The sequence below is a fragment of the Aythya marila genome, assembly GCF_965140915.1.
Source record: "Aythya marila genome assembly, chromosome: 4".
Classification (NCBI taxonomy): Eukaryota; Metazoa; Chordata; class Aves; order Anseriformes; family Anatidae; genus Aythya; species Aythya marila.
The window spans coordinates 52,329,348-52,350,787 of NC_139045.1; the positions used below are offsets into that span (position 1 = coordinate 52,329,348).

The 21,440-nt window shown below is 45.0% G+C and overlaps 1 protein-coding gene across 8 annotated transcripts in view; it reads right to left on the bottom strand.

Annotated features, from left to right (window-relative positions):
- LIMCH1 (LIM and calponin homology domains 1) overlaps nt 1-21,141 on the bottom strand; it is a 169,522-nt gene extending 148,381 nt beyond the window's left edge. For all 8 annotated transcript variants that reach the window (XM_082759894.1, XM_082759888.1, XM_082759893.1 and 5 more), the window contains exon 1: nt 20,865-21,141. In XM_082759894.1, coding sequence (XP_082616020.1) covers nt 20,865-20,948 — 84 coding nt within the window. In that variant the 5' untranslated portion in view covers nt 20,949-21,141. The remainder of the gene's footprint in view (nt 1-20,864) is intronic.
- Between the last annotated feature and the right edge of the window lie 299 nt (nt 21,142-21,440).

Sequence of the window (21,440 nt, forward strand, 5' to 3'; positions counted from 1 at the left end):
TAGAGATGGCTAACTACATTATGCCTCAGTTCAGCCCTCCCAGTTCAAAAAGCTTGTTCCTAGGTCCATCTGGAGACAATGCTCATTGACCCACACAACAACCAAACTAGAGGCAGACATTGCATCTAAATGTTGAAGGAGGACTGGCCTGGCCTCACCAGAGCTCCTGGAATCCCAAAGAAAGAAGGCGAAGGATGGTCTGCAGTGTCTCGGTCCTCACCATCAACTCCACACTCAATGGAGAACAGCACGGAGAATACCTCAGCAGCAGAATGTCAGAGGTAGCTGCCGCAGCACCAGGTCAGGCCACAGCTCCTGCATTTTGCATATGGTCAGCTGGATAAGTTGTATTCATGGGACACATTACTACAGGATGTCAGAAACACAAGCAGTTACTTTTAAACCAGGGAGCTCAAGGAAAAAAAAAATACACCAAGAAAAGCCCACACTCCCCAAACTGCACTATCTTTTGGGGCATTTAGCATGAGTGAACTAGTCTTACTCTTCAGTACATCAAGAGGCAGATACAGCCATCAACCTAGAGGGAAGTATACAACGTGTATTAAAAGAATTTTAAAGTTTTACCATGTGAGGCAAGCTGTAGAAAAAAAAATCAGTCGCTCAGTTTGCTGGAGACCCAGACAGGACAGTAAGTTTTTGCACAAAGGATCTGGGACAAGCTTCTATGCAATTTTATCTGGGTATTTAGCTGCCGGACAGGTTAAATCACAACAGGGTGTGAAGAGTAGGCATATGCACCCTCCTTCACGTGAAGGACCAACCAGTGAAGAACTACTGGATTAAAAAAGAATCCACAAACAAGCTATTTCCTGGCACATCAGCCAGGTACAATGGAAAAGGACACTGCTCAACCAGCTTCACTTCATAGTGAAATCCATGCTATGGATGGGTGGTCTTTTGTCTAGTGTTAAGGAGCAGATGAGCAGGCACCATCAGCTGCCTCCAACTGTGTGAAGCTGGCCACCATGTCCAGTCTTCAAACTTTGACCCCTTAACTGAACCAAAGGGGGTGAGATGAAAAGAATACGTGTCCTATACCCACATATTCAACATTGTTTGTACAGCCAGATGCAATAAAAGCCATTAGAGGCCTGACAATCAAAATCCTACTTCAGACGATGTGTGTCATACTGCTTTGACTCGTAAATGCATGTGAACATTTGTAAAAGGAACTTCAACAGAGTATGTCATAACATTGTTATGTTGCAATTCATTTTCCCCTGAAATAAAGATGGTGATGCTCTTCATTCTGACAGTCACTGAATTCTCCACAGTAACTCAATTTTCAGAACAAGTTTAAGCTTTCACACCATCTTACCCCAGCCAAAAAAAATCAATATACCAAAAAAATAGTTTATATAAAGTTCAGATATTTAGCTCAAGTGAGCCAATTATCTGCTTTTGAGAAAACCAGTTTTGAGAAAACACTGTTAAAAGGCTACTAATGAGCCTAAAAAAACATATCCTACCCTATTGTCCATACCCATAAATATGAGGGTTGAGGTTAACTATATACAGACCAATAAATTGTGCCTGTCTTCTCCAAGGCTTTCTGCAATAGCACTCAAGAAATTACACCGAGAGTTAGCCAGCAGCTTTCTTCCACTCTTTAGAGAACAAAAGTCTGATTTTCAGAGGTGGAAAGCTGATGGTGCTCACATATATGAAGGACTGGGAGTGAAACAAGACCCATTTGTGATGCTCATGCTCACGCCAACAGGATATAGCTACCTTCTTTACTGTATTTGGGGCTTTTCTGAAAGTCAGCATGAAATAAAGTCTGGATCAAGTTAGTGCAGTAGGCACACTCCAGCTTCAAAAATCTTTTACTTAATCCTCTTTGGTTAGCTTAATTTCGTCAGCTCTCCCCTTACTTCAAGGTCACCTACTTCACGGAAAAAGGGTATGTTCTTAGGTTTTCAGAAAGCACCTACAGGATTTAATATAAAAAGGTATTTTTCTTGGTGCCTGGTTATCAAGTGTCTGCCATGCAACTTTCCACATTCTCCTTGCCATCAACAGAAACCTGCACAAAGCTACCTTGTGCTAAAATCTCAAGTTTCTCCTCATTTCCACAAGAGACACTAGCTGCAAGCATTTTCCCAGGGTTCCAGCCAAAACTTTTATTCTGCTTACTTATGCCCCCATTTGGGATCCTATCCTCTACTTCTGCCCACTGTCATAGTGCAGCTATTGTTCTGTGAGGTGATTTCATGCCAACACACCAGAAGATACTAGTATGATGTAGACCTTTATGCTTCAAAGCCAGACAGGTAAGATTTCCTTTCTAATCAACACATCTTACAAAAATGGTCTTACAATGGAATCCTAAAACTTAACTTAAATATATAGCTTTCCCAATTCCCTGAAGCTTTCATTTGAGATAAGCTCATGTTACAGTCACAGTACAAAAGCAGATAGAAAAGCAAGCTTTTATCATAACTTTTAGAGGGTCACCACGTACTTTCTACATAGCCAAAATGTTGTAGAACCTGAAGAGTAACCAAGGCAAGACTGATTCTTTAAGAAATATACCTTTGACCTGAATTGGACACTACCACTTTGCTCTCCCCAGAGCATTCCAAAAATTAGCTGCAGTGAAAGGTAACATAATTTTAAATCTATGGTTGGTGTATGGGTGTGGATACACATACACCCTTAGTGCACTCCTTCTCTTTAGACATCCCAGTGTCATGATGGAACAGAATCACCGGCCGGCAGGACTTGAGTTTATCAACAGATTGCATCAATAATACTCAATGTATTTTGTAACCAAAAGGTTGTATGTCAAGACAAGTATACTGATCTAGATTGAACCCAGTTCCACACAATATACTTTTAGGAATCCTTTATTTTGTTGAATGCCCACTGCTGTTAACCTATTGTGGGTCATACCAGACATGCCACTTGGACTCTAACTCATACTCCTTTCATAATACTAAGCTGATTCGTTGATTACCAGGATGAAGTTTACCGTGGTTGCTAGTCAAACTTATTATGAATCCTGTATTAAGGAGAATTCCTTAAATTTCTTCTTCCACCACTACAAAAAAAGACATGTATCTGTTCTGGTTCAATGTACCTAACAGCCTTATGCAGTTTTTACACCTAGTAGTTGGTTCAAAAAAGGTAAGTGAAATTTGTAGATTTTTAAACTAAAAATAGATCCCTACTTCAAATCTGCCACAAGACATTTTGGATTTCAAAGGAAAAAAAGCACAACCCTGAGAATACTGGGTATCAAATGAAATATTTCAGTTTGACTTTCCATTCTTAACTACAGAAGTTAGTGAAGATGTTATTGAGATAAAGCAGATTTAGAATAGCCAGCTGATATCAAGCAGATCCACTACCACGACAAATAGACAGAGTAAACTTCTACGGCCTTTACGGCAGAGAAGTTTTGATCTATTAACCTCCACATTCTGAATTTCAGCCAAAGATTTCAGACAACCTGCATACCAAGGAATACACAATTCCACACAACAGCACAGATGTTACTGACTAGTCTGTCCCAGACCTCTCTATTAATAATGGTCATTTCAAAATTCCTAATGTATGGACTCCTAATTCATCATGACTTCTTATTTCCGGAAAGAGATCATAAACACGACGAATGATTTATTCCAGTTGAATTGTCTACAGTAAGTCAGAAAATTCATGCTGAACAATGTCTTTGATGGGTTTTATCCAGGAAGGTGAAGAAAGAAGGTCTACTATGTTCATCAAAAGAGTACAAATATAGCAGCTTATAATTTATGAGTAAGGGAAATTAATCACTAGGATTCCATCTTGGTGGAATTAAAAAATAAATAAATTAAAAATCTAACTATCTAACTAAGGGCATTTCAGCTCTGCTTCCTTCCCATTAGAACCTGTAAGGGTGGCACACAAATCTCCTGACCCCACAGCACCCACACTGCTCTATCATTTAGGCCAGGGCCAGCTTTAAAGAACACAGTCCGGTGAGGTATGGGAACAATGGCACTAAGAAAACAGGAGACAAGGAAACTGCCTGAGAGCATCCAAGAGCAAAGAGCTGATACTAAAGCAAGAAAAATTCATTAGGTCACTTAGTGTCACATCACAGGAGACAGATTGAAAGCCTCAGAGAGAAACAGTTCAAGCAAGGAAAATGACATTTCCTTGCTTGTATAATGCGTATGTAGGTAGCACAAATAGGAAGGAATAGCAGGGAGCTGGAGAGATGATTTTATATTTCAGGTAATTACATTTCTTGCTCTGAGATTTGACTACTGCCCTGGCTTGTGCCACAGCGCTCAGTTGTGTTTCTAACCAAGTCCTTTATACTGAGGTTTTGATAGCTGATTGCTAGTCACACGTTGCTCATTTACCGTGAGTGCCTGGCATCCCCGCGCATGGAAGAGAGCTATAGCTGCGCCTCTATAATGCTACTGAATGCTAAGTACACTGCAAAGAATGCAGGGTCTGGAGTCTCAAATTAGCATACAGTCTTGAGTCTATTTTCCCTGAACCACAGTCCCAGTACTTGCAGCAATGACATGAAATTAGATTCATGATTGCAAAGAACTTTTTTGCAAAGATGCTGTAGTGATGAGCACCACGAGAGGCTGAGAAAGCCAGTGATTCTGTCCTTGGGATTGGGTTTGAATAGCACATAGTAAACATGGCATAGGACTGCATGTTGAACAGTGAGGAGAAAGTGAAACACTGAATAGCTGCTCATTAAGAGCTGCACTATTCATTCTGTGCACTAAAGAGATACTCAGAAGAAACACAGCAGTGACCATGTATTTAATATGCATGTCCACGAAGGAGAATTGCAGAGAATAGCTTGCAGAGACAACACTATTCTATTCTTTTAGCAGGCTTGACCCTGCAAATTTCATCACGTTCTCCAAGACTGAAGACAGAAACTTACACATGTAATTATTCAAATAGCTCTTACTTCACTGGTGTTTAGCAGTCTTCAGTGAATGCAGGTTGTAAGATGCTGGGTATTGCATGAGTGAAAAAATCCCACCTATTTCCCCAGCAGGAATACAGCACGCTGTAATCTTGGTAATTTTCTGTTTTTTATGTTTCTATGTGCAATTTAGTCTCACAAAAGCTGCAAATACAGGACAGGAGATAAACTGCCAAAAGGCTGAACAGTCAAAGTGTACACTCAAATGAAAAATAACAGGGGAAAAAAAAAAAAAAAGTAAGTCCAAGGAAACCATCATTGGCATTGGTATTCACTCGTTTTCTTAAATGCTCCGCTGTTCATGAGGGCATCAAGCTGGATTTTCTGGTACTGTACCCATGAAAGCTCTGTTGGTGTAGAAAGCTATGTATTCTAAGACAAATTCACTGAAACTTCTTCAACTCTTTATTAAACCAACTGATCTGTACGGTAATAGAGGTCACTGTAATAGATTAAAAAAAATAATAATAAAATCAATATACCTAAGAAATGCAAGTCATTTATTTTCCTGTGCCAAACAGTTGGTTGTTTATGTTTTGTGTTATAGAATTTGTTTCTGTTATTTAACTTAAAGCCTCAACAAAAGACAACAAACTGGGCAAGGCCAAGTTACTCTTAAAAAACATGTCAAAATTCTAAAGCAGACATCTCCTGTACAAGTTTAAGGGTGTAACCTTACCATAACAAACCACCACCACCAAGAAACCAGGAGTCACTCTCGCAATTTACAAAAAAACAGTATCTGTGGGGTAGAGGACAAAACTAGTGAGTGTCTGGACTAAACAGGGACATGAGACCCCATTACCAACAATGGAAACGCACAAAACATGGTCTTTCACGACACACACTTGTGAAATCACTCCATCAAGGACTGAATAATTAAAGAAGTCATCTTCAGCTGGAATCTCATTCTCCAGCCTGGAGCACTGCCAAGGCTGTCAAACTCCAGGTGGTGCTGGGAATCTCTGTAGGCTTCAGCACACAAACCCAACAAAGGTAAATCCTGGGTGTTGCACCAGGGGGCTGAGAGGCGACCTTACTGGTCTCTGTGATGTCCTGAGGAGGGGAAGGGGAGAGGGAGGTGCTGGTCTTCAGCAGCCACTTTCTCTGCACCTTTTGGCTGCCCCTTCTGAAGAATTCCCTGAAAATATTTACCAGCCTTCTGAGGAGTCACCTCTTCAAAGGAAAAATAAAAATTCAAAAAGTAACTTTATAAAGGTAACCAGAAAAAATTCTTCCCAAATAAGCACAAACCCAGTGCAAGAAGTGCCAACACCTACCTACCCCTGCACCCAGTCCCTGCCTGCATTATTGCTTGCTCCAGAAGCAGGATCGACCTGGACAGCACCTGCCAGCTGCAGCTCACCCACCCTCCCTGGCAGTCCCAGAAAATAGCTCTCATGGCAGGAGGAGATGCATCCTCAGCCTGGATGCATGGCCTGGCCTGGCCAGCACCCCTAAGGGGATGTGCATCTTCCGAACGATCTAGCCAAGCATCCCAAGGCTAGAAATATTTGGATAGCAAGAGAAAATGAATGGTTGTTATAAGGGACACCTCCCATTTAAATGTATAAAAATAGGGTGTTGCAGACTACTTTGGGGTTTGTGGGGCAATGCTGGTGGTTTTTAACTTTAATTGCAAAAGATAAAAGGCCCAGAAAGCCATGTTCCATCCATTTCTCTGAACTTACCTAGTAAATGTTTCTGCTCATGAAATCCAAGTAAGCAAGTCAGTTTTGTTTCTATAGTCTTCAGTTTCAAGAAGATGTACCTTCTATTACAGACATGGTAGCAGGAATTATTGTTTTAAATAGGATTTAACATTATTCTTTCCTTCTAGAGAATGAATTCTGTTGTGTCAGATCATATTCATGAACACACACCTTCTTTTCCACATATTTTCCAAATATAACATGTGCTGATATTTTATATTAGCAGTGTCTTAAACCAAAGTCACTCAAGTCTAAAAATACAACATACATCAGCTGAACAGAGTATTAGAAACTTATCTCCTGTTGAAAGAGCCATTAGTTCTTTTGCCCTTCTATTCATAGTGTTGTTCTTTCTCTTAATGAAAACCACCTTTGTTTTTCTCCTTTCACACCTATGGTTTAGCCCATGAGAGAATTGCTCACCAGAAGCACATGAAATTCATCCTGTGCACTCAGGCAGCAGATAAATCAGGACAAATTGATGAGCCCAGGGAAAGCATATTCGTATGATAAAAATTAAAGGCGTTATCACAATCCTTTCTAGAATTGCACAGGATATTATAGACACAATGTGTGAATAGGTGTCACTAGAGCTGAAGTCAGACGCAGATCATCAGAGACCGATACGTCTTCTTAGCATTCTCTTCATCATGCAAGAGATCCAAAGCCGGTGAGAAATGCATTAGAAAAGAAGCAGATGTTGGGGGAGCACCGAGTTCTTCTTTTTACCTGCTTATCGGCAGCAAAACAACAAGCATAAGGAAACAAAGCCTCTTGATGCAGCCTGGACCTGTGCCAGGTCCAACTAAACTACCAATTCTTGATTTTAATCACAGGAGGAGCTCAAAACTGGAGCTCCCAAACCACGGCATACAAGTAGCCTCCAGGTGACTGCTAAGCAGCAGAAAAGCGAGAAGAATGACTGTTCGAATACCAAGGGTCCCAAAAACCCTTGAGAGAAGGCTGGGGAGACATGACCTGCAGCATCAGCACCATGAGAGAGAAGGCACCGGTGCCACCATTACAATAACTTTATTCCCAGGACTGTGCTACCTACGTGCCTAAATTGGGAAACTACAGCAATCATCTCCAGGGAGTGAGCACCACAAACAAACTGAGGGAGACCTTGTTGCTTATAGACTTCACCAAGTGTTTGGGGAAGGGCTGTATACAGAGCCCCAAGCATACATGCAGTATCTGCATGCCCCGAGAACAAGCAAAGCTGAACAAGGTCTGGCTTTTAAGGTTTTGGCTTCAAAATATTGCGGGGAAGGGAAAAGGTGGAAAAAAAAGAGAGTATTGATGGTAAGCCTTTACCCTTTGCCCACAGGGCAAAGAAACTAGAACTCCAAATACGAAGGATGCAGGACAAGTTAAATTTTTTAAGCAGCCCAGAATTACTGGTTTAATGGGTCTGCCAAGTGACAGCACGCTCCCGGTAGAGTTCTGGCAGCAGAAAGCCCTTAATCCAAGTGAATTACTAACTGGGAATAATGTCAGCAAAACAGCTGTCAGGATGCTATGCTGCTCAAGCTGAATAGACAAACAACTGCTTAGGGTCAGAAAGCAACACATTCAGCACAGCCTCCAAACAAAGAGCAGGAACTAACACCACCATTTAACCAACACCTGCCACCACTACCTTCTACCTTAAAAATGGGAGTGTGAGGGAAGAAAGCAGAACCAACAGAGGAAACAAGCAACTGTTCTCTTCAGAAGCAGCAGCGTAACTCTGGAACAAATTTGAGAGTTGTCCAAGTCTCTTTCAAAAAGAAGATGTGGCAAGTCAGTACATATCTGTGCTCAATGCTTCTCACTTTCCAGTGAAGTGGAAAGGGATACTACGTGCTGGCACAGAAGAACTGTTAAGAAAAGAAACAACTTCACAGAAACTACGTACCAGAGAAGCTATGTTAGACTCAGTGAGCACCTTACCGAAAGCAGGATTGCTAGCTCATACTTCCTGTAGAACAACCTGCACCTCCCCTGCAGCACGCCTGCAGTTCTGAGTCCAGCCAGGGCTCCCCAAAGTGTGTGTATGGACAATATATATATTTACACTGGATTGCAAATGCCTGATCTAGCTTATATTCTCTGAAGGGCCCATCTGTTACAGGTTGCCTTCTCTTCATGCTCTTTATCCAAATTCCACTCCTCCCCATCTCTTCCCTTTACTCAACTACATTTCTTCTTTTTTTTTTTTTCTCTGCATCAGATTTGGACTGGTGTTGTCCAAATGGTGAAAGAGGACAGAGATAATTTCAAATGCATTCATCGGACACTCAAGGCATAGCAGCTGCTCTGAGCCAAGACCTTACCCACTCGGTTACGAGCCAACAGACAGTATGGGAAATAAGAGATACCAAAAGTCTTACCTAAAAAACATACTCTGGTTGCTGTGATAGTGCTTCAAGTGGCAGTGCAGCTTTATCAGTCCTTCCAGTAACACAAAAAAGAAGGGCCCAAGCAGAAACCCAGGAAGAAGAAGAAAAGCCTTGAAGCTATATGCACCAGAAGACACAGGGAGGACAGATGATGAATTACACAGAAGTTATTTGAGTGAGCTTGTAATAGTCATTTTCCCCACCTAAGCCACCTAAAACACTTAGGGCACAAAGCATGCAGACAGCTGGCAGCATCCACGTGACAAAGATGCATCAAGTGAGCACCTTTTGCCACCTCATCTGCTCCGTATTAACTGATGGATTACTTGGCAGTCGTTTATGGAAAACAAAATCCCCCAACCTTGCCCACGCAAACAGCAAGCAGAATGGCCCAGAGCACCCTAGCCACCCGAAAGTCAGATCTGAAGTCCGATGGGCTTTGATGAGCAAGGAGGAGGCGTTCTGCTTTATTAGCAAGAGCAAAGTCTTAATTCTCTCAGTTGCGCTAGTCCAAATACTCTGCCACTGCACTGGGAGTGAAAGCTATACTTACCCCACTCCAGAAATTCTCAAATATACTCTTTCCCTGAGCCTCATCAGACTTCTGGTAGGAAGAAATCACAGTGCTGAGGAGCAGGACATTTGCACAGGCCAACAAACACTGCTTTGAGTGTGTTTTTTTACAAGAAATTTTCAGATCCACAAATGCAGATGCATGTGGGGAAATTGTCAGGCTGCATCCTAAGGAAAACTGTTACGATGCACTCACAGAAAAGAAGGGGCATGAGTATACACAGCTGAAGTGACCTCCCCTTACCAAAAGCTTTCTACATTGTAGAAGAGTAATTCTTCTAACACACTTTTCGTTGAAGAAAGATTTTCTTCATAATCAAAGTAAACACTGAGTACCAACATGTTTCTGCCAGGCACCTCAGCTTTACAATCACTGTCATGTTTGCTGTACCAACCACTTACGCCTTGTATGCAGTTGTAGCTAAATCTGAGGGCCCCCTCCTCCCCACCAAATGCAAAAATAGAAGCTTGTTTTGCTCATTCACTCCACTCCATCTGGTGTTTCAGATATACGCCTCATCCCTCACGATCTTTAAAGAAAACCTCAAACTTTTCATTCTCTTCATTGAGTAGTTCCTTAGAGCTCGGGTCCTTTCTCAGCAAGTACTGACATCTACCCATTTCCCACCCTGAAGCTTCACTTCTGTTTGAAGCCCCCTGCCCTAAGCATGTACTGGAAATGCTCACTGCCCATAGATAGCACCAGCACCCCATTCCCCACCAGCCCCTTTCCCACCACCACCTATTCCCTAGTAGCACTGGAGCCCAGCTCAAGCCACGGGAATGTGGCACGTTGATGTTTCATATAAGAGCTCCCCACCCTGCACAAAGGCTGCCCCCACTGCTAATTCTGGAAGTCAGCTCCTCTTGGTGTGCTGCATGCAGCCCTGTGCCCATGGCACACAGCGATGGGGTACTCCCCTTCCTCTGCACAGACATCCATCCCCCTTGTGTCCTCCCTTCTCTCGGGAGATACCAAGGGACAGGAAAAAGGCAGAAAACAAAAGCTTTCAGCACAGTTTGAGACTGTGCCGCTTCCAAGTAGTCTGCTCTGGCTTTGATCTATTGATTTCAAGGCCCTTCATGTGGGAAGCTGAAAAGCAAGTTTTCTCCACACAGCTCTAAAATAAAAAGAAAAGCCAGTATGGCATTGTAGGATCAAGTACAGCACTGAAAAACCAACAAACATGGAAGGGGGGGTGAGGGAACCACAATACCAGACCTGCCCAAAACCAGAACATGCAATCAGGAGCCTTGGTTGAAATCCAAAAATGCAAAATAAAGAATTAAAACTATTACACAGCATTACTACTTCAGAGACACTAGCAAACTACAATGAATGGAAACTAATGTTTAAAATCCCACAGCACTGGTAGACAAGTTTTCTACTAAATGTGACTGGAATGTCATCTGAGAGCTAACTCTGTGCATTTTCATCAAGTTACACCCTACCCTACACAGCTGCCCACAACAGTTTTGCTTTCTTTCTCCCCTGAAGTTACTCATGAGAAGCAATATGATGGAAAGGAGTGAAGTACCAAAGCATTTATTACTGAGGTACATTTTTAAATGAAAAATCTTTTTGTTTGGGATACTCTGAGGTGCCTCTAGCACCAAGTGCAGCACATCCCTCCTAAAGGCAGCTGGAATAAATTCCATTCGATGCTCATCTTGAGAGAGCACCCATACCAAGTGAGCCTCTTCAAATCTGACTGCTCACTTCTCCCCGGGAGAAATAATCATTGAAAGATAAGCGAGGGAGGCGAAGCCTCACCAGCTTTATTTTTAACATCCGTCTCCCTTTACACTCGCCTTCTCGCAGGGAATTTCTGACCCCGCAGCTGTGCTGTGCCAATCCAAGGCGCGCTGGATGCCAGGAACCACGATGCAACAGCCGCCACCTCCGTTTTCAGAAGGGGCCGTGTGCCTGGGCTGTTCCAGGGGAGCAGCGTGGCATTCCCTGCACCCTGTACCTCCAGCAGGCAACGTCCTCGCTCTCCACACAAGCGGCCATCAGTCCAGCACACTTGGCAGAGCAGCAACATGGGCAGGGCAGCACTGAGCTGAGAGAAGGAGAAAATCAGGCCCCGGCAAGATCGAAGATCTGCATGGTCGTAATTAAAATGTTTGGAGGGTATTTTTGCTTCTCTTTAGAAAAGGCAAGCTGTTTCTAATAAAAGATAATTTGAGTCGCTTGAACTTTGTTGATTTATGACTTTTTTTCATGTTTTTCCAAAACCGAAGGCCCCCTTGTCAAAATAAGAATTGGTTTTGGGAGAGGTAGGATGTTAGGCTATGCTTTTGTACCATTTCTTTCAACTCAGGAGAGAGTCACCTTTATGACTCACTGATTCTGAAATTTCCTTTTTCTCATTAGTTCCATTTTTCTGGAAAGCAGTTTATTTTCTTGGCTATCTTTAATTGATCCAAACACTGACAGAAGACACACACTGCACATGCATGCTCCCAAATAAGGACTTCCTTTTTTTCCAAACCACAACTTTAAAAACCAACTCATCAGAGTCAGGAAAACAATAAACAAAAAATATTTATATATTTGCTTTTTTTTTTTTTTTTTAATAAAAGAGAGAGAGAAGGAGAGAAAGAGAAAAAGAAAAAAAGAGAGAAAGAGAAAAAGGGAAAGAAAAATAAAATATAACCCCCAAATCCATACCTATTGTATTTGTTTTAGGATGTTGTAGCAACCCTTGTGCCAGAACCACAACCTGCTGGGACTACAAGGACATAATGTAGCCCTGTGAGTTCACAGAAAACACTGCTCGCAAAGCACCGAGAAGAGATTTTAATCTCAGTCCAGTGTCCTCTGTAGCCACACAAACATTCTGCTCCCACTTGAAATCAGTTATTTATGGGCATCAGCCTCCTCTTACGCAAAAGAACGGCTGCTTCTCAAGTCAGAGTAAAGGTTACAATTATTTGTGCTGGTCTGTGGCCTGTTGTTGAAATACAAATGGAAAGGTTGTTTGGGGCTTTTTTCCTTCAACTCTGCCACCCCTGGAAATGGCAGGTGTATTACCTTTTACAGATTTCAGCCCCTCACTGCTGGGGAGAAAAACTTGAATGTAAGAATTGACTTGTAAGAATATAGTTGAATATAATTAGGCACATGTAATGTGCCGAATTTATTTTTTAAATGTTCCTTTAATCCATCCAGAGACTTTAGTGCTCATGATTGTAATACTGAACTAAACATCTACCAATGTCTACAGGAAGGAAAACAACTGGAAGATATTTAGTCTCAGGACGAGGACTCTTTTTTTTTTTTTTTCCTGTTTTCTCAGCACACTGAGTATATACAGCCACTTTCCGTATAGCTTGTAAACAACAACAGGGGTGGGATGAAGTGGGGGCGATCTTGGAGGCTGGAAGAGACATCACAGAGAATTTTTCCTTTTGTGCTGTTCCTGAAACTCGCTATGGATCGCATAATGGAAGAATCCCAGTCCTGTTTCCAGCATGAACCAGGATCATGGAGAAACGTCTGTGAAGGAAAGATTAATGGAGATCATTTCCCTTTTACATTACGCATTCAGCTGTAGAAAGCTGAATTAAGGAATTGCTTTCTCTCCCTCCACCATGCTGCTCCTTAGCCTGTGAAGTGCTCCATGAATCATTGACAACAATGCTAGAGCCAAAAAGCCATGGCAATATTATTTTTCAAAATCTTAGCTTGTCAAAGTTGATTTCAAAATCGAACCATCTTTGACACGAAGCATGAGATCTCCAAAGAGCAGAACCTAGCGAAACAAGGCTTCTCTTCAAACAGCCAGATGAAGAGAGTTCTCTGCTTTCCCCACTGACCAAGAAGTCCCTAGACTATTTTAAATCAACTTTAACATCAGGAGCAAGCTCTATTAATAACTCCATCATTAAGCGAGCCATTCTGTGACAAGGATTACTAGCAGCAGTCATTGTATATACACACATAATCAAAAGAAACTAGTTAACAGTTTTGAGTGAGTTATACTAGAACTGAGCAGATTGACTACGAAGGTAGAGGATCATTCTAACCAACTAATACCAAGAACAAAGAACCACTTAAGAATTTAATTCTCAATAACTAAACTTGCACATCATCTCAAGACCTGAAAAGCAAGGGGAATAATTTAAATTCCTTATTGGGCAATAAGAGCAGTGTAAAATGAATTAAATAAATCTTACCAACCAAAGGCAATCAATCATGTTTTCAGTTTTCCAAAATGAAAAAATAGGCTTAGTAGAAATAGTTGGATTGGAAGACAAACACATTTTATGCTGCCTTGAGGAGTTTCCACAAGGGAAAAGGGAAACTCAGTAGTGTACCCTGGAAGTGCCTGTTGAAAGCCGAAGGAGCTTTGCCTTTGTGTGGAGAAGGATCTTGTTCATGCGAATTGGTGCTTAAACGTGACATTAATATAAACAACCAGTAAAGTAGGATCAAAAGTAAAATTAAGGGATATTCACCCACCCACTTTCAAGAAACCACAGATTCACAGAATAATTCAGGCTGGTAGGGACCTTAGGGGGGCCCCTAGTTTGACATCCTGCTCAAGCAAGGGCAGCTCTAGGCCAGTCCAGGTTCTTGTGAGCTTTGTTCATTTGGGCACGAACCCACCAAGGATGGTGGTTTCCCAGCCTCTCTGAGCAGCCTGCACCAATGCTCAACTGCCCCTGTGATGAAGAAGCTTTTCTTCACGCCAAGTCAGAACCTCCCCGTTTTAGTTTATGACAAGTATCACACGCTCCTGGCCCAGGCCCCTGTGAAGGCCATGGCTCTGTCCCCCCAGTAACCTGCCCATACATACAGGGGGTGCTGCCAGGTCCCCACAAATCCACCTCTTCTCCAGCCCATCTCCCAGGACACGTGCTCCAGCCCCAGACAGCCTGGGGGCTCTCTGCTGAGCTCACTCCTTATCAATGCTTATCAATGTCCTTCCTGTACTGTGGGACCCAAAACCACACACAGTATTGCAGGTATGGCCCAGCAAGCACCAAGCAGAAGCAAACAACCACCTCCATCAACTCACTGGCTCCAGAAAATCCATGACGAGCTGACCTTTCCTGCTGCCAGGACACTGCTGCCTTGTCAGCTGGTCCCCCCCGGCCCTCTCCAGCAGAGCTGCCCCCCAGGCAGTCACTCCCCACCCTGTGCTGCAGCAAGGGGATGGTCAGCCTGTCCCAGGTACAGCAAGTACATTTCTGTTTAATAAATAAGAGGCAGTAATGGGCAGGGTTTTTTTCCAGTTTCAGCTGGGGTGTGTTCTAGTTCATCACATTCTTACAAGTCTGTCCCTAGGACATATGCAGCCCTTTCACCTGATACTGTTCTTAGCATAGCTGCAAGAAGTTTCAGCTATTAATTTTGATGCTATGTTACTGGTACCATAGTAGCACTGTTGTAATCATCGCAACCGAAGAGACCAAGTGAGGCAAGGGAACACAGTAGTTTCTTTCTTAAATGACATGTTGGAGGGATGGAAAGTTAGATCTTCAGAGCCTGCATGCCAAAATGCTCGCACCTTCCCCCTATGCAGCTGTATCAACTGCCCTTTCAAATGGCACTTTCACTCCCATAAATCTTGCTTTCTTTGTGGCATTCTTCCACAACTGGTCTTGTTGGGATACTTACAGAGAATCAATACATGAAAGTGACCATCTGTGGATGAAGAGCTCCTAGACTGGTAGCTTTTCCAAATGAAAGATAATATCGTTTTTATAACCTGTGGCAAAGTAACACTACCTAGATTGGCCAACACATTTTAGAGGCTAGAAAACGAGTCTACCACATTGCTCATCTAGTTAATTCTCCATACTTGGAAAGATTCCACCTTCCTTTCGAGACGATAAACACTTTCCTTTATTTTATTTTATTTTATTTTATTTTATTTTATTTTATTTTATTTTATTTTATTTTATTATTTTTTTTTAGATGTAGTTCACACTAGCAGAACAAATGTAATGAGGTTTAATAGCTGTGTTCAACAGGTCTTTACCACCAACCACATAATGACATTCCAGACTTTGGTCTTAAGGGCAGATCTTTTACCTATTTTAAAATTTTAGCAATGAAAGGAGAAATTAATTCAGTTTTAAGACAATTAACAACTCAATCCTGCATTTCCTTGACATTATCCCTTTATCAATAGCATTGTTGTTCCCACTACTCCCACTCTTGTGCTAAGAGCTACTTGTAACGTGGCTTAAATGGATCTCATGACAAGGGAATTGGGTCCATGTACACAGGACACAAGGTCAGCTGCCAGGCAACTGGGAGAAGAAAACATTTCTATAAGATGATAGTCTGTCAGGTCAGAGAGTTTGGGCAGGTTCTTCCACCCCTTTAGAACAATCTATTTTTCATTCCACTGAATGACTAATTCAGCCAGAACGAAGAGCATCACATCAACCCCATCTGCAGCCACTAAATGCTGCCCTGGAGATGTAGAGAAAGAAGAGAAGAATTCCTCTCCAAGTCCAGTCACAATAACCACAGTAAAATTATTCTGAATTCACATCCATCTTGGACCAGAAGTCAGCCACCTTTTGACTCTTTATAGCTCCCACGTTGTGGGAAATATTCATCTAGCCTAACTTTAGTTGTCCACAAATCAGGCAGCTATTTGCATAGATTCCTTCTAGTCTGAGGAACACCCTCATCTCTCCCACCAAGATGAGAGACTTGAGATTAGTACAGACAGATCAGCTGGAAAGTTAGGGCACTGTCAAACCCATCAGCCAAAACTCCCTTCCAAAGCATGAGGCCCTTATTGAAAGCCCACTGAGGTAACTGAGAATCTCTCTGTTGAAAAGTGTCTGTTGGATTTCTGTCCAAGTAACTGTGAGACTGCAGTGGCAGCTGAAGGTCCCAGTTGGCTAGAGGAACCACCATTCTAGGACTAGAGTCCCTGTTCAAGCACCTTAAAGTTTGCTTGAAAGCAAAGGTAGACTAGATGTCTATGCATACTTGGGAAACACTACTGCAGTAGCAACCTGAAACCTCTTGCAGGATGTAGGTTACTCATAGGCATAGCCAATCAATGCTCTTAACCAATACTTTCAATAAAAAGAGCTTTATCTCTGATGTTCCTCAAAGTCGGGGCACTATAGTCAGCATCATACCACATTTCCAAGGCCATATAAACCAGCTTGTAAATTACTTAAGTTCCAGACCCCTCCAGCAGATTATCCGATCCAGTCCCTTCCCCACACAGAAAAGATCTTGTCAATGAACTACTTCTATCTCCATTTAAGTCCCATTTTTGCAATGGAAGACATAAGCCTCAGCTCTCTAGAACTTCTCCAGCACAAGAGGGAGAGATGCCCTAAAGAAATGTTGTTTCAAGACAGTAAAAAGACAATAACATGGTTTACTTGGCTGAATTGCTGGTTTTATACCCCTTGCATCGTTTCACAGCTAGGGTGGTGTAGAAGTGACCTGTCTATTTTGCTGTGCAACCTGATGCATCCAGAAATAGTAAATAACACACCGGGTCCCACTTCTAGAAGCATGGCCACTGTTACCAAATTAAAACTGCTGCCTTCAATGCAGAAATCTGACAGTGGTAAGGAGAAAAATTCAGAACCAACAAACCCTTCTGTCTGGGGGATTTCTCCATAACAAGAGGACTCTGTAGGGGAATACATATAAGAGAAAAGTGACAGACTTGTAAGTTGCTGCATTTTAGCCCATACACATCTAGAGGGAATGGCAAAGTCAAATGCTGACTACGGGGAACAGAAAACATGCCTTGTTTATTATTACCATACAACTATAAAGGAAGCTTTCTTATCAGCTGGCAAACTTACTAAGGAATACAAGTCTATGGAAAAGCCATCCCTAATTGAACCAAGTCTCAACAATGAGGATGGAGCATATTAATGAGGCAAGGATAGGAGGTGCGATGATGAGATAACAATACCCTGAGGAGTTGCACCAGTATTAAATGCGACTTTATTACTGTATTGCTCTTGAGTCTGTGCAGCAAGAATAACTCTGTTTATACAGATGTTCTTTCAGCCATCAGTTATTCTAGTTTAAGCACACACACTGGGAACCTTGACATTTTAAAATTACAGGCCAGTAGATTAAATTAGATTTGTTATTTCGCTTTAGTAAGCCACTACACTTTACAAGGCTGATATATTCTTTCAGTGAAACTGAGATGCACTAATTGAAATGAGATACTGCACCTTTAATAATGCAGACCAATGTAGCTGTCTCACAGGGTTTTTCATCAGGTGCCTTTATTTTAAGTCTTCTGAGTGCTACTTATATGGTACATTTTATCATTAAGAGGGCATTCTTTACTTAAGTAGTGCATGCCAAGCTAAATTAAAATAATAGAACCGGTTTACTCTAACACAGAGGGAAGTGCGGTTGCTATTTATGCAGAATTAAATATGTGATTAAGGCTGAACTCCAACCTCCTACCAAAAGTGTCTCACGATCAAAGCGGAAAGCCCACAGAGTCCCCAAATGCCACCTTGGGCAACGCACAGCTCACATCAAGTCTAACACCACTTGAAATCAGAGCTCAGGCCCCTTGGCCTGCTCAGGTGTTCACCTTGGCGCTTCTGGCTCAGAGCTCCAGGGAGACACAAAAGAGAAAGGATTGTTACGAGGAACCACCCAAACTTCAGTGCAACTTGGGCTGCCCTATTCTGTGAAGTAACTCTGACGGAGGGAAAAGAAAACTCCTGGCACCCCGGAGACGTGCTCTGGTGAAACATCAGATGCTCCAGGAGTAAATAAAGGCCTCTGAGACCTTCTGCCTGGAGGAAGGGAAGTACCTCAGTCCTTGAAGATTTAGACATTCACCACTTTGTGCCTTGGCTCTCCATCTGTGAAAGAGGACAGCCGCCCTTCCCAGCCCCGCCAGAGGAGAAATGCAGTGCCGACCACAGGGCGGATTCCTGTCAGCGCTGCACAATGGTGACAGCGCTCATACGACTATTCAAACCAGATGAGAATCCAGCCCGCCAGCCACACAACTTACTCTGTAGAAATAAAAATGCACAGCCAGCTCAGAGTTTCAGATCTGCCCATTTCTGCCCCCATTTCCTTGTGCAGCTCTGTTTCACAGTCTAAGGCAGGTTTTAAGCTGTCTCCCACTGCTGACGCCCCCACTAAGTCTGTCTTCTCCGTACGAGGCAGGTTCAGCAGCCCTGCTTACAACAGCTACTGTTTATTTTATTTTCCTTTGAGATTTCACTTCACTTTAAACATCCAGAGCAGAGTTAGAAGCCACAACTGGATGTTTGCTAACACCTCTAGGCCAACAAATACACTGGTGAGAGACGACCACGGAGCCGACTGGAGCCGATGGACTCAGGGGCTGGACACAGCATGAACCCTGTTTCTGGTTTTTGCCCAGATCAATAGGGTTAGCACACTGAATGTAGATACCCATAATAAACAAATAAAATCTTGGGAATGTTAAGACTGCTGCCGCTTTTCAGTAACTTTGGACTAATATGTCAAGTTCTGCCTAATTGCTCAGTCCAAGCCATCGGGGGAATGCTGACCACATTTTTGCAAGAGGTAATAACCCTCATGCCCCAGAGCTTACACCGGGCTGTGATTAGAAGGAAATATCATTCTTGAGGCAAATTAAACCACATTCACTTCACAGGCGGCTCCTTCCTCCCTTCCCATAGCAGGAGCACCCGCTGTGGGTGCTGCCGTAGAGGCAGACGCTCCCCCCAGCCCCACGGCCACAGCAGTGCCCCCGGCTCCTGCCACGCTCCCCAGCAGGAGGAAGGTACCAAGAGTAACAGTCCCACCTCGCACATCTCACCCTGCCTTCCGCACACCCAGAAGATTAAAGACAGCAATGGACGAAGCACAAGAAACCATATACGGCTTCCTTTATATGTGTGTGGGTCCTTTGGACCTGCATCAAGTGCATGAGGCATTGCAAGCCCTCGCACCCTGCCTATGGGGCCCTGGATAACACAAGGATGGGTGTGAGACCTCCCATCACGGCCAAACTGCCCAGGAGGGATGTTTCCGCCTGACCCAGAAGTTTCTGCTCTGAGACAGGAAGGCTTACACTCCCTTAATTATTATCATGCCCGGGGTAATTGCTGGCAGCCTCGTTACCTACAGAGGACTGCTCTGCCGTTGAGTGCCTGGCTCTGTCAGCCGCCAGCAGCACTCGCGGTCACAAGGTATTTCGCGTACCGCATGTATGGCAGGGTCATGTGCCTCCCCCTGCTACAAAGCGGGATGTACAGCTATGGGTTCGTCTTCCCAAGACAACCAGCGTTCATTTGCGCTCCCCTTTTCCTCTCCCAGGCAGCCCACTCACCTCCCACAGGCACAAAACCCCATCTCTCCCCGGTCCTCACTGCTTTGCTGCCTCCGGTCCTGCAGCAGCCAGCCAACTGTGTCGGTGCAAACTCCCCCAAGCCTGACACAGCATTACCTTTTCGGCTGGCGTCGGGGTGAACCCTGCATCCCGACAGACTCCAGACCCTGTGCCCGACCCGCCTGCAGTGTCCACCCGGGGTTTAGGCAATCTTGAAGTTGCAGCGATTTCCAGGCGAATTCGCCTAGCCTCGCCAGGAACCCGGCATCTCCTGCGGCTTACGGAAAGCTGCAGATTAAACGCAAAGCCCGCAGCTGCCGGCAGCTATTCCCCTGCCATCTCGGCCGATACCACCCTCACGCGTGTTCCCGACCCGCAACCGGACCACGGGCTATTCCCAGCTCCTCTATTACCCCACGCCAAAATATTTAACCCTTTCGTTTCGCCCCCCAAGCCGGCTGTTTTCCACGTTTTATCACCGCAGCCGAGCGGCGAGGCGGCCCCGCGGGGTGGGCACGGCCCGGAGCGAGGGGGGCACGGGGATGGGGGCACCCCGATGCGCGCCCCCGGCCGCCCCGATGCGCGCCCGCGGTACCTGTGCGGCCTCCCCCGGCGGGGGCTGCGGGGATGGAGGCTGCGGGGATGGAGGCTGAAGGTTGCGGGGCTGCAGGTTGCGGGGCTGGAGGCTGCGGGAGCGCCATGTCCCCGCAGTGTGCCGGGGGGGGGGCCCGCAGCCTGCCCCCCCCCCCCCATAGCCCAAGGAAGCCCCCCGCTGGGGGTCGCGGCCTCCCCGCACCTGCCTCCCGCTCCTGCTTAGGGCCGGGGAGGGGAAATGCGATTAAGGGATTGAGCCGGCGGCGGCGGAGGAGGAGGAGGAGGAGGAGGAAGCAGCACCCGCATCCCGCCCGCTCCTTACCTCGATCCACTTTTGCGCCTCGCCGAAGGCCGGCTCGGGCTGGGGCTGACCCTCTGCCGCCAGCTCCAGCCCGGGGCTGGCCATCTGCGGGCCCCCGGCTCGCCGCCCCGCAGCGGGGCCGTGGATGGCCGTCGGGAGGATGGCTCTGATTTTTTGAGGTGCCCGCAGCCCCGCCGCTTCTCCTCCCTCCGAGCTCCCTCCCTCCCCCCGGCGGCGCTGCTCGCCCGCACTCGGGTCGCCGCCGAGGCTCGGGGCTCGGGGCTCGGTCCTCCCTCCGTCCTCCCTCCGTCCTCCCCCGGTCCTCCCTCCCTCCTCCGGTCCTCCCCCGGTCCTCCCCCGGCCGCCCCGCCCGCCCCGCCGCGCCGCCAGCTAAAAATAAACCGGGAGGGCGACGGCGCCCGTGCCTTCGGGCCCGAGGGGAGGAAAGCCGGGGGGTCAGAGCCGTGCCGGGGGGCTGCAGCCCCTGCCAGGGCGTGCTGAGAGCCGGCTGCACCGGGGGGGGGGGGGGCGTGGGGTTGGGTGGTTTTGCGTGCAGGGGGAGAAAACGCAGCCGCCGCCTCCTGCGGAGGCTCGCAC